Source organism: Poromitra crassiceps (assembly GCF_964638095.1).
Source record: "Poromitra crassiceps genome assembly, chromosome: 4".
NCBI classification, from domain to species: domain Eukaryota; kingdom Metazoa; phylum Chordata; class Actinopteri; order Beryciformes; family Melamphaidae; genus Poromitra; species Poromitra crassiceps.
Genome location: NC_139626.1, coordinates 40,901,495 through 40,918,218, shown reverse-complemented (window position 1 = coordinate 40,918,218; position 16,724 = coordinate 40,901,495). Strand labels below are relative to the sequence as shown.

Sequence of the window (16,724 nt, the reverse complement as noted above, 5' to 3'; positions counted from 1 at the left end):
TGCAAAGCAATTTTGCAGACACATGCACGTATGCACTGTATAAACACATACCTCTGTCTGGTCTCCCTCACTTTTCAATACAGTCCGCTTGACCACATGAGAGTAGCCATCTCCCTCTGCCATACTGATGGACCCGTGGGGAGCTCCTTCTAATGACACCTCTTCATGCTCCACACCATCCGCAGACACACACTTGCGAATAATCTTTCGTGTCACCTGAGGAAGATCAAGTGGTCCAAGAGCATTAGGGAGAGATGCATCCATTTTAGTAGCAGCTGCGCAGGTATTGCTGTATTGTATTGCCACACTATGGCAAGTTTGATTTGTTAAAGGAACAGGTCACCCAAAAATTTAAATTTCATTATCTACTCACCCTCATATCAGTTGAAACATTGGCTGGGTTTATGTGCTAATATACGCGTAAACTGGCACAGGGAGATTCTCTGAAACAACTGAAGTGAATGGTGACTGTTTCTGTAGAGTTCCAAAAAGGGCAACAAATGAAAATGAAATTAAAAAAGTTGTCTGAAGCCAAATGATTACGCTTTGGGGCCAATATTGACCTTATAGTGCCTTCATATCCTGTCGGGGGAGAGTGGGCTTGAACGATCCAAACAAGTGATGCCAAGATGTGACATTCTCAGTCTTTGTTGATCCTTTAGGTGTCAAGGTGGCCTTTTTGGAACTCAGCGAGGCACGGTCCACTTCAGTTCTTTTGCAGAAGGCTGACACTGAGCTGTGCGAGCTAACTCGCTGTGTGTCATGCGGACACACAAACAGCAGTGTTTCCACTGACATGAGGGTGAGTCAGTAGATGACGACAAAATTGGCATTTTTGGGGGAACTATTCCTTTACTATTCACGCAAGTTTTTATTTTCTTTAGAAACATCCATTACCCTCTTGACCACCATGTGCCCATTTTCATCCGTGTACTTCTCTTCGGTCACTGATTGATGCGGGAGGTCAGGCATTTCATCAGCCTATAGGGGACACAACACACACCTGATCAGGAAAGGGATGTTGGTACTGTGTGTCTCTATTGTGGAAGGTGCTGTTCAAGAAAAAACAAAAGGATGCAAAAAAAAAAACATAGATTTTAGATAGCAATTCAGTGAGAGGTAAAGTAAGGGACATTGGTACACAGGAAATTAACTTGCATTGTCAGGGAAAAGTTATTGTAGTCAAATTAATAAAGAGGTACACACACTGGCACAAAACACATTCATAAGGGTCAGCCATCTATAAAATGCATCAACAAAGCGGTAGATTTCTTATTAACCCCAAATGAATATGCTTGAACACACAAATTTCATCCATTTTGATGAAACCGAAGGTTATTAGACAAGAAAGATTTTTTACTCAACAATGAACCCCAAGACTGTTAGAAGTCACACTCTGGTCTGGAAGTCATAACCCTCCATGCTAATTTAAAACACATCAGTCCGTGCTAAGATGGATACCTGAATGACAACTCTCCTTCGCACTACTCTGGTGGTCAAAAATTCCTCATCTGAACTTTCTGACATGGTTCCAAGCTCTGCAGTGATCTCCTGACCAGACAACAAAGATGCAATGAGGATTATGGAATCACTTTTTTAAATGCAACGGTGTTTGCGGCAAAGCAAGCAATAAGCACAGAGTGTTATGGTGCACTTTCCTTTTGAGTATTTACACTGTTTGTACTCTAAGCTGGAAAGCACAACACAGTCGTCAGTAACTGGAAAAATATTTGATAAAGGATAGCATGCATGTGGTTAAATAGTTAAGGCTCTCATTGGTGACCAGACATACCACGTGGTTCATGGTTTATGACTGAAACACACAACCCATGTATCAGTGATGAATTAAGGCAGTATGAACAAAAAAAGGTCAAATGTGTCTGAATATGTTGTATGTATATCAACAAAACAGCATGCTAAGCATTAGGACTGGTTAATTCTAAAAATGAAATAAAATCGAAATAAAATGAGGGTTAATGGGAGATTCAGATCCAATCTTTGTGGCCACACAGACATTCCTTTTTGAAGCAGGTATTTTGGGTTAGCACAGCTCTGGGAAAGGATTGCAGGTTGGGACGATTTGCCAAATCTCATCTTACCCTTGCCAGAGATTTATCATTATCATCATATGATGCCACTCCATGAGCAGGAAGGTCTTGTGGTGCCTCATAGAAGGTCGAGTCTTCATTGTGTGTCTCCAGCGAGTGTGCTAGTTCTTCACTCTCTTTGTATGCATTATCAGGAGATGCATCCTCATAATCCTCACTTCCAGAGGACAGCAGGACTTTTCGCGCATGTCTGCCAAAAGCAGAGTAAGCAGGGTCTGATGCCTTTGGATACATCCTCCCTTGTTCTCCAGGATGAGTGGCATGATCTTGGGGCTGACCTCCGCTTGTACTACTCCTCTTTGGTTCTTCAGGCTCAGCCGCTGAGAAATCTGATGCAACCTGTTCACAGTCAAAGTAAGGCTCTGGGTCAGAGTCTTCAACGTTTGTTCTATATACCCCACTATGTACAACATCTGCATATCTTGGAGGTGGAGAGGTCTCTGCATCCCCAGTTGGGATGCTGTACTCCTCATCGGAGGTTGATGCCGCCGTCTCTGCTCTGGGTTCGGCCAGAGTGGGCTGAGAAGCAAGAGATTCCTGGTCTATCGGGGCCAGGGATTCTCCAGACTGCTGTGTACTGGTCCTGGGCCTAACCTCAGAGGACATGTCAAGGTTCCCAGAGCAGGAGTAAGGTGTCAGCTCCTCAAAGTTGAAGTGTCTTGCAGATGTGACTGTTTCAGGAGTCAAATCAGAGAGAGACTGAGAAAAAAGATCATCAGTCTGAATGGCTTCAACAGACGTTGTCTCCCATAAATATGGGTGTTGATCTTTCGTACTTTGTGTTGATGTTTCTTCCACCTCACAACTTGATTCATTAGATGATCTAATAGTGGATTCACATGATGTTTCTTCTACCTCACAAACAGACGTTGTCTCCCATAAATATGGGTGTTGATCTTTCGTACTTTGTGTTGATGTTTCTTCCACCTCACAACTTGATTCATTAGATGATCTAATAGTGGATTCACATGATGTTTCTTCTACCTCACAACTTGATTCATTAGATGATCTAATAGTGGATTCACATAATCCTTGACTTTGAATAAGAATGTCAATTGGGGAACATTCTTTATCAACATCAGTCAGATCTCCCTCAAATATGTGAGACTGACTGTTTGTAGACAGCTTGGGAGAAGACATTGAAGAGAATCCCTCGGTAACATTTCCATCATATTGGTTTGATGGCAACACCTCACAAGGAAAACTTGAGTATGATGATGTTTCCTTAACATCACAACCTTGTTGGGGAGATTCTAGAATTTTAACAGAATCAGAAGGGGATACAGGACTATCTGTAACACTGCCCAGGCTTGATGCTACAGCTCTATGAGTGTCAATGGAAGCAGGTAGATCCAAGTTCTGAAAATGAACTCTTTTATCTATGACTTCATTTGTCTCTGAGGTTCTGATCAGATCAGGGGTGACTCTCACTACTTCAGGTTCCATTTCAATTGAAGTCTGGAAAACTGTAGGCACTGAAACGGCTGCATTTGCTTGATTTGGAGCTTCTTCAAGTTGTATAACAGATGATACGCTGACTCTCAAGGCATTACTATCCTTGTTAGGACATTGATCTTCAGGTGATAGGTCTTCAAACTCAATATAAGGTTGATCAACTTCAGGGCTTTCATCACTGGATTCTGACAGAGGTGAGTCAATTGTCTCTGGTTTAAACTTCAGTTTCATCTCTTCCAGGTCTGACAGTAGCTGGTCAAGCTGAGGGGACCCAGACCCTGGTGGTGACGTTGGAGTGGACTCGAGAGACATGGCTATTTGATCCTCTGGGCTGTCTTGGGGCGTATGACACAGCAGGTCTGGTACAACTGGGCTTGAATCCGCTGAGGTTGAATCTCTGATTTGCTTAGTGCTCGGCAGCCTTTCATCTTTCTCCTGTGGTGAGGTACTGTCATTGGTCAAAGTCATTTTAGGTTGTGTTTTACTTAAGTCAAATGTAGCTGAACTCTGTAATTCTAGAGATTGGTTTTCAGTATGAAGTGTTGCGTGTGACTCATGTGCCAAGGATGGGATCTCAGTCGGTAAGAGCTGACTTTGCTCTGAATCCTCGCTTTTGTATTCTGAAGATTCTGAGAGATTTCTCATTGAGGATCCCATGGGAACCTGCAAGAAAATATATAATGGAGTGGAAAAATTAAAAACAAATATGAATATGAGATTTTTTTTTTTTTTGGTGATGAAAGGAAGAGTCACACCCAGCATGCAATTTAGAATGGGTCAGGAACAAGTTCTGTTTTTTGCAATGCGTATCAAGTTAAGAAATCCACTTGTCTGTCTGTATTTTAGAAGCATAATTCATGTAAAACTATGATCTAACTGACCACATATAAAATAATGCACATTTTACATACTGTATATTTCATATTTACTGATTCATATACTACAAGATCAAGATGCTTTCCAAATATTCTTGCCAAAACAAAATTTTGGTAAGAATTCTAATGAGAATACCAGTAATAACACAACATTCTGTTTGCTTAGGGGAAGGACTTAAGAAGGAACTTAAGTCATATAATGTGAACATGGACATGCCTCAATTGAAATACTCATCACCTCAAGTGTGCATCGCGTGCATAGCAGGGTAAGCACCTATGCACATTGCTTAAAGGATAGCACGGATGTAATTTTACTTGTTTCCTTTCACCATGATTGGCCATGACATATCTAAACTTAGAAGTGTTACTATTTGCCCAGTCAGAATGTACTGTGTGTTTTACTACTGGTTTGCCCCATCTCCCATCTATCAATCAATCTATACATACATTTGGCAATGTGGACTCTGTCTGTTTCTCTGTTTGTTTGTTTATTTGTTTGAGAATTTTGTCCGGTCACAGCTATGCCGTTTTATGTGCGATCGGGCTGAAACTTTCAGGAAGTGTAAAGAGCACGAGTGCGGGTGACCTGACAGCCGGATTTGTTAATTAGGGCAGATTAATTGCCCTAAGGCTGATTGCCCTAAGGCTGAGGCTATAGTTCAGTGATGTCAATAGTGATGATGTCATCAGTGATGTAATAGTGATGATGCCATCAGTGATGTAATAGTGATGATGCCATCAGTGATGTCATCAGTGTGAGGCTATAGTGATGGGAGTATAAGTAGGTAGAATCGGGAGGAACCACACGGAGGCGATGGCTTCCGCCCCTGCCTGTGCGGGTGACCTGATGGGCCAGATTTTTTAATTACGTGATTGCCCTAATTACTAATGTCATAGAGCAGGCGAGGCCACGACGTGCAGTGGTCATCAGTGATGTCATAACAGCAAGTGAGCCTGCAGGGCGGGCGAGGCCGAGCTAGCAAGCCCGCGCGTGAGATGCCTAGTTGTTTTAAAAAATACATTAAAAACAACTCACAGACTTCTGCTGCTGCATTGACTAACATAATACATGTTGACCATCACATGTATTGCAGTGTTTCCTAACCTAATTTTATCACACAGCTAATTATAGCTTTTAATGAGGACATCACTCTTTCAATTACTGTGCATTGTGACCTACTTTTAGGGGCAGCAAAGAGGCAAAATGGAACTCAAGGCACCTTTTATCTGGAGATGTGCAACATCTCCAATTCTGGTACAACAATGTAATTTACCTTTGATACAACTGTACCTGCAATGACTGTGGCATTATAAAGCCATGTTAGAAAAAAAAATTAAACTACATGTTATTGTTTTTGAGGGGCATTTCTGCCTTTATTAGACAAAGAAAATTCTGGGAGGGGGAGAAAAAATCCTGGACGCCATTGGAATACAGTAATGCACATTTTCATGGTATGTGATTAGACCACTGAGCCACCAGGACATCCCAACACATGGTTGTTATTTACTGTAAAATTATGGATTGTGTTCATTAATGCAGCAGTACAGTATGTGCCTGCAGTGCAGGCACATACTGTACTGCTGCATTAATGAACATATGAACACAATTAAATTATATGTGAAAAAGCTTAAAAAATAAATCCCTTGTTTGTTTGATTGATATTTTGTCTTTTACCATAGGGCACGTTTTTACCAAACGCAAACGTTTTTTTGCCAAGTATTGCATAATATGCCAGACAATCAGAAATAAAATATGCTTGGATAAAAGTCATTGAATATCTGCAAAATAGAACTAATATATTTCCCAACATTTGATCAAATTGCCCTGGAAATTATACAAAATGCCCCCGAAACATATTTCACAGGGGCAAAAAAAGTTAATTTCCTATCCTGGCCTGCACACTTGTTTTTTTTAATAGATTTTTTTAATTTATTTATTTGTAACGGGAGCCGATGACTTCTGGACAGTAATGCAAACCTGCAGTAGGACAGACAGTCGTAGCTTCTGACTGTGGCAAATACAGAGATGGGTTTAGTCTTCATAATGTATTAATGGTGATAGAAAAAAACACTGGTGTTCTAAATAGTGCCCTGAGTCTGTTATTTGCAATTCCCGTAATAGTTAAAATGCATAAATAAATACAAGCAGGACACCAAGGCATGACATAACCACCAAGGCACTGACATCTCCTTCATATTAAGGGAGACTTTCAGTCAAAGCAAATCTATTATGACACAAAATCTATGGTTAGCTCTTTAGCTACTGTAGCTTATGACAATGATATCTGATAGAAAGGCCATGGTGTTGAGTCAGGATGTCTCTGTTCTTTCCATTAGTAATCTTTTGTTCAGAGCACTTCCCTGCTGCTCTAATGCAAACATGCCACAAGCCTCTGCAGTAGATCATATTAGTGAAAGCTTGAGCCAAGAACCCTACAAATGTAGGTGAAGTTCACACATTATGCACTGCCACCTTCATTACAAAGCAACACTGCATTCTCTGCCGAGCAAGAGCATGTGCTCTCTTACCGACACCAAGGGACTTTTGTTTTCTTCCTCTCTCATGGTCTTTCGTGTCATGTGCTGCTGGCAAAACAAATCTTGGGGCTTTGTAATCTTTGACTTTGATTCAGGTTCTGTCCATTTATATTCTTGTTCATGTGCTCTTCTTTTCACCGATTCTCCACTTCCTCGAGTTTGTGTATAGAAAGCCTCCTCCAGCCAGACAGCATGTGGAAATTTCAGTTGTTGTACTACAGATGGCACATGACTCAACTCAGTACAAAACTGGCTAATCACATGTACCCGCGCCTGATCTAATCTAAACTGGCTAATCCTATGCACCCGCGCCTGATCTAATCTAAATGGGCTAATCCTATGCACCCGCGCCTGATCTAATCTAAACTGGCTAATCCTATGCACCCGCGCCTGATCTAATCTAAACTGGCTAATCCTATGCACCCGCGCCTGATCGAATCTAAACTGGCTAATCCTATGCACCCGCGCCTGATCTAATCTAAACTGGCTAATCCTATGCACCCGCGCCTGATCTAATCTAAACTGGCTAATCCTATGCACCCGCGCCTGATCTAATCTAAACTGGCTAATCCTATGCACCCGCACCTGATCTAATCTAAACTGGCTAATCCTATGCACCCGCGCCTGATCTAATCTAAACTGGCTAATCCTATGTACCCGCGCCTGATCTAATCTAAACGGGCTAATCCTATGTACCCGTGTCTGATCTAATCTAAACTGGCTAATCCTATGTACCCGCGCCTGATCTAATCTAAATTGGCTAATCCTATGCACCCGCGCCTGATCTAATCTAAACTGGCTAATCCTATGCACCCGCGCCTGATCTAATCTAAACTGGCTAATCCTATGTACCCGCGCCTGATCTAATCTAAACTGGCTAATCCTATGTACCCGCGTCTGATCTAATCTAAACTGGCAAATCCTATGTACCCGCATCTGATCTAATCTAAATTCTTGTCTGTCTCGGGGGGAGGCCCTACAAAAAAAGACTGATTATCTGAATCCGGAGAAGCTATGAGTCCTGTCTCAACTGTTGCAGTCGGTGGCATCACAGTTTCAGTATGAGATTCTGTGATTGTATGATCACTGATTGTGGAGTGTGATAATGGTGAATCTTCTAATGGTTTGGAATCTGATTTGAGGATTTGGAAATGGCAAGATTTGCCACCACTTTGTTGCTCTTTCATGCTAACTGATGTTAAGTCTTCATGCATTATTTGCAGATCACAAACCTCCTTTCCTACTGCATCTTCAACATAACTTGGCTTATTGTAGGAGGGTTTTCCCTTATATAATGGATCATGTATATGTGTCATTAACTTGCTGGAGACAGGCTTGGGTGTGAGTCTGTTTTCTGTGGTAAAAGTCTTATCTGAGAGACTTTGCTCAGATGACAATGATACTGATTCTGTTTCTGGTATAACATATGTCAACTGGTGTAAACTGCCATCTGACTCTCCTAATGAGGAAGTATTTTGAGGGGATGATGGCCTTAACTCAGACAACCAGTAGTCAAGGAAGGACTGCGTGTATTCATTCTCTGATGACAAAGATTCAGCTGATAGATCATGGAATTCACATTTTTCTTTTCCCATAAAAGGTCCTAAAGGCTCATCGGGGGAATCTGGTCTGTTCCCATCAAACAAAATATCAAGGCATAAATCAGAATAATCCCAGTCCAGCATTGTGGAGTCAGGTGACTTAGATTCAGAGAAATGCAGATAATCACAATGTTGACATTTGAACTGAGGAATTGGTGTGTCTGGAGATAGGGCACTATGCTCATCAACTGAAGCAACAGCTTCTGGAAAAGGTGGCCTCATGTCAGTAAACAAGGAGTCTGAATGGAAAAGGTTTCCATCATCTGAACATAATGATTGAGGGGATAGTGGTCTATGGGCAAGTGAAGGAATCTCAACCAATTCCCATTCAACTGCATGCGGGGAAGGACCTACATGTATAGGTCCAGTGTCAACTGTTTCTGATGGCGGTATAAGAGTGTCTCTATGACATTCTAGTACAGTATGATCAGTGATTCTTGAGTGTGAGAATGAAGAATCTTCTACTGTTTCGTCATCTGAGGTACTTTTAGAATTGTAAGTCTTCTCTAAGCTCTGTTGTTCTTCGATGCTGACGGTTCTTAAATCTCCATATTTTTGTGGTGTATCATAGACCATGTCAGACGGTTTCTCAAGTGTGCAATCAAAGGGTCCTGGTTCACTACAAACATGTTTCCCCTTATAACAAGGATCATACATATTCGCTATTAACTTGTTGGGGGGAGGTGGGTTTGTTTCACGAGTGATTGGTTTGAGCTGCATCAAACCTTTTTGTGACTCATGTAATTGTGCAATATCTTCAGGAGATGGTGGGTTCAATTCAGAAAGCCAATACTTGAGGAAGGACTGAGTGTACTCATTTTCTGATGACATATGCTCCCCTGATAGATGTTTCAACTGAACTTGTTTCACTTCTTCTGAAGAATCTGAGGACTGTTTGCTACCTTGTAAAACATCAGTGTATATTTGAGGAGTTGCAGCTGAGGGTATCTCTTCTGTGTTTTGCACATGTTCATCTGCGATACATGAATCTGGTGAGTCAGGTCTATTTTCATCAAACAACTCATCAAGGCAATATCCAGAGTACTCGAGGTCTGACATTGTTGACAGAGGTGATGAGGGTCTACTTTCAGAGTATTGTAAATAATAGTCACAATGTTGATTTGTAAGGTGGGCGATTGTCATGTGAGGAGTCGGAGACACAAATTGCTGCCCATCTGATGCCACAGATTCTGGGGAGGACGGTCTAAAGTCTGCCAACCAGCCCTGAAGCAATGAAAAATCAAAATCGGAAGATACTGAGTCTGGAGACAAGGACCTGCTATCAAACAACCTTTCAAGTGCATAGTCCGATAGAACTGACTCTGGGGAATCTGGTCTAGTCTCTTCAAACAAGTTTTCAAGACATAAATCAGTATATTCCCAGTCTGAAGTTGCAGATTCTGGTGAGAATGACCTGTTTCTTGAAAAGTCAACATCATAACCACAATACTGAGACCAGAACTGTGGAACAGGTGAGTCAGGAGAGAGGGGCCTACATTCATCTTGAGATGCAATGGATTCAGGGGACCATGATCTTAACTCATTGATCCACCAGTCAAAGGAGCCCTGAGTGTAATCTTCATACGATGATACTGATTCAGGTGAAGCAGACCTGAATTCCACTGGTTTCTCTGTAAAGGCAGAATCTGCTTGTTTTATGTGGCCAATGCCTTTCACAACATCTGCATATGTAAAAGCTTTTGCAACTGCAAAAGGTCTGAACATAGTTAGAGGTACACTACTATGTTCAGCTTCAACATGTGATGTGAATGAATCTGGAGAGTCTGGTCTGTTTTCATCAAACAACTCCTCAAGGCAAAATCCAGAGTACTCGAGGTCTGACATTGTTGACAGAGGTGATGAGGGTCTACTTTCAGAGTATTGTAAATAATAGTCACAATGTTGATTTGTAAGGTGGGCAAATGTCATGTGAGGAGACACAAATTGCTGCCCATCTGATGCCACAGATTCTGGGGAGGACGGTCTAACGTCTGCCAACCAGCCTTGAAGCAATGAAAAATCAAAATCCGAAGATACTGAGTCTGGAGACAAGGACCTACTATCAAACAACCTTTCAAGTTCATAGTCTGATAGAACTGACTCTGGGGAATCTGGTCTAGTCTCTTCAAACAAGTTTTCAAGACATAAATCAGTATATTCCCAGTCTGAAGTTGCTGATTGTGGTGAGAATGACCTGTTTCTTGAAAAGTCAACATCATAACCACAATACTGAGACCAGAACTGTGGAACAGGTGAGTCAGGAGAGAGAGGCCTACATTCATCTTGAGATACAATGGATTCAGGGGACCATGATCTTAGCTCATTGATCCACCAGTCAAAGGAGCCCTGAGTGTAATCTTCATACGATGATACTGATTCAGGTGAAGCAGCCCTGAATTCCACTGGTTTCTCTGTAAAGGCAGAATCTGCTTGTTTTATGTGGCCAATGCCTTTCACAACATCTGCATATGTAAAATCTTTTGCAGCTGCAAAAGGTCTGAACATTGTTAGAGGTACACTACTATGTTCAGCTTCAACATGTGATGTGAATGAATCTGGAGAGTCTGGTCTGTTTTCATCAAACAACTCATCAAGGCAATATCCAGAGTATTCGAGGTCTGACATTGTTGACAGAGGTGATGAGGGTCTACTTTCAGAGTATTGTAAATAATAGTCACAATGTTGATTTGTAAGGTGGGCAAATGTCATGTGAGGAGTCGGAGACACAAATTCCTGCCCATCTGATGCCACAGATTCTGGGGAGGACGGTCTAAAGTCTGCCAACCAGCCCTGAAGCAATGAAAAATCAAAATCGGAAGATACTGAGTCTGGAGACAAGGACCTGCTATCAAACAACCTTTCAAGTTCATAGTCCGATAGAACTGACTCTGGGGAATCTGGTCTAGTCTCTTCAAACAGGTTTTCAAGACATAAATCAGTATATTCCCAGTCTGAAGTTGCAGATTCTGGTGAGAATGACCTGTTTCTTGAAAAGTCAACATCATAACCACAATACTGAGACCAGAACTGTGGAACAGGTGAGTCAGGAGAGAGGGGCCTACATTCATCTTGAGATGCAATGGATTCAGGGGACCATGATCTTAGCTCATTGATCCACCTGTCAAAGGAGCCCTGAGTGTAATCTTCATACGACGATACTGATTCAGGTGAAGCAGCCCTGAATTCCACTGTTTTCTCTGTAAAGGCAGAATCTGCTTGTTTTATGTGGCCAATGCCTTTCACAACATCTGCATATGTAAAAGTTTTTGCAGCTGCAAAAGGTCTGAACATAGTTAGAGGTACACTACTATGTTCAGCTTCAACATGTGATGTGAATGAATCTGGAGAGTCTGGTCTGTTTTCATCAAACAACTCCTCAAGGCAAAATCCAGAGTACTCGAGGTCTGACATTGTTGACAGAGGTGATGAGGGTCTACTTTCAGAGTATTGTAAATAATAGTCACAATGTTGATTTGTAAGGTGGGCAAATGTCATGTGAGGAGTCGGAGACACAAATTCCTGCCCATCTGATGCCACAGATTCTGGGGAGGACGGTCTAAAGTCTGACAACCAACCCTGAAGCAATGAAAAATCAAAATCGGAAGATACTGAGTCTGGAGACAAGGACCTGCTATCAAACAACCTTTCAAGTTCATAGTCTGATAGAACTGACTCTGGGGAATCTGGTCTAGTCTCTTCAAACAAGTTTTCAAGACATAAATCAGTATATTCCCAGTCTGAAGTTGCTGATTCTGGTGAGAATGACCTGTTTCTTGAAAAGTCAACATCATAACCACAATACTGAGACCAGAACTGTGGAACAGGTGAGTCAGGAGAGAGGGGCCTACATTCATCTTCAGATGCAATGGATTCAGGGGACCATGATCTTAGCTCATTGATCCACCAGTCAAAGGAGCCCTGAGTGTAATCTTCATACGATGATATTGATTCAGGTGAAGCAGCCCTGAATTCCACTGTTTTCTCTGTAAAGGCAGAATCTGCTTGTTTTATGTGGCCAATGCCTTTCACAACATCTGTAGCTGCAAAAGGTCTGAGCATAGTTAGAGGCACCCTACTCTGTTCAGCTTCAACGTGTGATGTGAATGAATCTGGGGAGTCTGGTCTGTTTTCATCAAACAACTGATCAAGGCAATATCCAGAGTACTCGAGGTCTGACATTGTTGACAGAGGTGATGAGGGTCTACTCTCAGAGTATTGTAAATAATAGTTACAATGTTGATTTGTAAGGTGGGCAAATGTCATGTGAGGAGTCGGAGACACAAATTCCTGCCCATCTGATGCCACAGATTCTGGGGAGGACGGTCTAAAGTCTGCCAACCAGCCCTGAAGCAATGAAAAATCAAAATCGGAAGATACTGAGTCTGGAGACAAGGACCTGCTATCAAACAACCTTTCAAGTGCATAGTCCAATAGAACTGACTCTGGGGAATCTGGTCTAGTCTCTTCAAACAAGTTTTCAAGACATAAATCAGTATATTCCCAGTCTGAAGTTGCAGATTCTGGTGAGAATGACCTGTTTCTTGAAAAGTCAACATCATAACCACAATACTGAGACCAGAACTGTGGAACAGGTGAGTCAGGAGAGAGGGGCCTACATTCATCTTCAGATGCAATGGATTCAGGGGACCATGATCTTAGCTCATTGATCCACCAGTCAAAGGAGCCCTGAGTGTAATCTTCATACGATGATACTGATTCAGGTGAAGCAGACCTGAATTCCACTGGTTTCTCTGTAAAGGCAGAATCTGCTTGTTTTATGTGGCCAATGCCTTTCACAACATCTGCATATGTAAAAGCTTTTGCAACTGCAAAAGGTCTGAACATAGTTAGAGGTACACTACTATGTTCAGCTTCAACATGTGATGTGAATGAATCTGGAGAGTCTGGTCTGTTTTCATCAAACAACTCCTCAAGGCAAAATCCAGAGTACTCGAGGTCTGACATTGTTGACAGAGGTGATGAGGGTCTACTTTCAGAGTATTGTAAATAATAGTCACAATGTTGATTTGTAAGGTGGGCAAATGTCATGTGAGGAGACACAAATTGCTGCCCATCTGATGCCACAGATTCTGGGGAGGACGGTCTAACGTCTGCCAACCAGCCTTGAAGCAATGAAAAATCAAAATCCGAAGATACTGAGTCTGGAGACAAGGACCTACTATCAAACAACCTTTCAAGTTCATAGTCTGATAGAACTGACTCTGGGGAATCTGGTCTAGTCTCTTCAAACAAGTTTTCAAGACATAAATCAGTATATTCCCAGTCTGAAGTTGCTGATTGTGGTGAGAATGACCTGTTTCTTGAAAAGTCAACATCATAACCACAATACTGAGACCAGAACTGTGGAACAGGTGAGTCAGGAGAGAGAGGCCTACATTCATCTTGAGATACAATGGATTCAGGGGACCATGATCTTAGCTCATTGATCCACCAGTCAAAGGAGCCCTGAGTGTAATCTTCATACGATGATACTGATTCAGGTGAAGCAGCCCTGAATTCCACTGGTTTCTCTGTAAAGGCAGAATCTGCTTGTTTTATGTGGCCAATGCCTTTCACAACATCTGCATATGTAAAATCTTTTGCAGCTGCAAAAGGTCTGAACATTGTTAGAGGTACACTACTATGTTCAGCTTCAACATGTGATGTGAATGAATCTGGAGAGTCTGGTCTGTTTTCATCAAACAACTCATCAAGGCAATATCCAGAGTATTCGAGGTCTGACATTGTTGACAGAGGTGATGAGGGTCTACTTTCAGAGTATTGTAAATAATAGTCACAATGTTGATTTGTAAGGTGGGCAAATGTCATGTGAGGAGTCGGAGACACAAATTCCTGCCCATCTGATGCCACAGATTCTGGGGAGGACGGTCTAAAGTCTGCCAACCAGCCCTGAAGCAATGAAAAATCAAAATCGGAAGATACTGAGTCTGGAGACAAGGACCTGCTATCAAACAACCTTTCAAGTTCATAGTCCGATAGAACTGACTCTGGGGAATCTGGTCTAGTCTCTTCAAACAGGTTTTCAAGACATAAATCAGTATATTCCCAGTCTGAAGTTGCAGATTCTGGTGAGAATGACCTGTTTCTTGAAAAGTCAACATCATAACCACAATACTGAGACCAGAACTGTGGAACAGGTGAGTCAGGAGAGAGGGGCCTACATTCATCTTGAGATGCAATGGATTCAGGGGACCATGATCTTAGCTCATTGATCCACCTGTCAAAGGAGCCCTGAGTGTAATCTTCATACGACGATACTGATTCAGGTGAAGCAGCCCTGAATTCCACTGTTTTCTCTGTAAAGGCAGAATCTGCTTGTTTTATGTGGCCAATGCCTTTCACAACATCTGCATATGTAAAAGTTTTTGCAGCTGCAAAAGGTCTGAACATAGTTAGAGGTACACTACTATGTTCAGCTTCAACATGTGATGTGAATGAATCTGGAGAGTCTGGTCTGTTTTCATCAAACAACTCCTCAAGGCAAAATCCAGAGTACTCGAGGTCTGACATTGTTGACAGAGGTGATGAGGGTCTACTTTCAGAGTATTGTAAATAATAGTCACAATGTTGATTTGTAAGGTGGGCAAATGTCATGTGAGGAGTCGGAGACACAAATTCCTGCCCATCTGATGCCACAGATTCTGGGGAGGACGGTCTAAAGTCTGACAACCAACCCTGAAGCAATGAAAAATCAAAATCGGAAGATACTGAGTCTGGAGACAAGGACCTGCTATCAAACAACCTTTCAAGTTCATAGTCTGATAGAACTGACTCTGGGGAATCTGGTCTAGTCTCTTCAAACAAGTTTTCAAGACATAAATCAGTATATTCCCAGTCTGAAGTTGCAGATTCTGGTGAGAATGACCTGTTTCTTGAAAAGTCAACATCATAACCACAATACTGAGACCAGAACTGTGGAACAGGTGAGTCAGGAGAGAGGGGCCTACATTCATCTTCAGATGCAATGGATTCAGGGGACCATGATCTTAGCTCATTGATCCACCAGTCAAAGGAGCCCTGAGTGTAATCTTCATACGATGATACTGATTCAGGTGAAGCAGCCCTGAATTCCACTGGTTTCTCTGTAAAGGCAGAATCTGCTTGTTTTATGTGGCCAATGCCTTTCACAACATCTGTAGCTGCAAAAGGTCTGAGCATAGTTAGAGGCACCCTACTCTGTTCAGCTTCAACGTGTGATGTGAATGAATCTGGGGAGTCTGGTCTGTTTTCCTCAAACAACTCATCAAGGCAATATGCAGAGTACTCGAGGTCTGACATTGTTGACAGAGGTGATGAGGGTCTACTCTCAGAGTATTGTAAATAATAGTCACAATGTTGATTTGTAAGGTGGGCAAATGTCATGTGAGGAGTCGGAGACACAAATTGCTGCCCATCTGATGCCACAGATTCTGGGGAGGACGGTCTAAAGTCTGACAACCAGCCCTGAAGCAATGAAAAGTCAAAATCAGAAGATACTGAGTCTGGAGACAAGGACCTGCTATCAAACAACCTTTCAAGTGCATAGTCCGATAGAACTGACTCTGGGGAATCTGGTCTAGTCTCTTCAAACAAGTTTTCAAGACATAAATCAGTATATTCCCAGTCTGAAGTTGCAGATTGTGGTGAGAATGACCCGTTTCTTGTAAAGTCATAATCATAACCACAATACTGAGACCAGAACTGTGGAACAGGTGAGTCAGGAGAGAGGGGCCTACATTCATCTTCAGATGCAATGGATTCAGGGGACCATGATCTTAGCTCATTGATCCACCAGTCAAAGGAGCTCTGAGTGTAATCTTCATACGACGATACTGATTCAGGTGAAGCAGCCCTGAATTCCACTGTTTTCTCTGTAAAGGCAGAATCTGCTTGTTTTATGTGACCAATGCCTTTCACAACATCTGTAGCTGCAAAAGGTCTGAACATAGTTAGAGGCACCCTACTCTGTTCAGCTTCAACGTGTGATGTGAATGAATCTGGGGAGTCTGGTCTGTTTTCATCAAACAACTCATCAAGGCAATATCCAGAGTATTCGAGGTCTGACATTGTTGACAGAGGTGATGAGGGTCTACTCTCAGAGTATTGTAAATAATAGTCACAATGTTGATTTGTAAGGTGGGCAAATG

The 16,724-nt window shown here is 42.1% G+C and overlaps 1 protein-coding gene across 1 annotated transcript in view; it reads right to left on the bottom strand.

The window, feature by feature from the left end:
- ank2a (ankyrin 2a, neuronal) overlaps positions 1 to 16,724 on the bottom strand; it is a gene marked incomplete at both ends in the record, with an annotated part of 143,112 nt that overhangs the window by 2,733 nt on the left and 123,655 nt on the right. The window contains 2 exons of the mRNA XM_083635920.1: positions 52 to 216; positions 898 to 981. Of these exons, the coding sequence (XP_083492046.1) occupies positions 52 to 216; positions 898 to 981 (249 nt within the window). The remainder of the gene's footprint in view (positions 1 to 51; positions 217 to 897; positions 982 to 16,724) is intronic.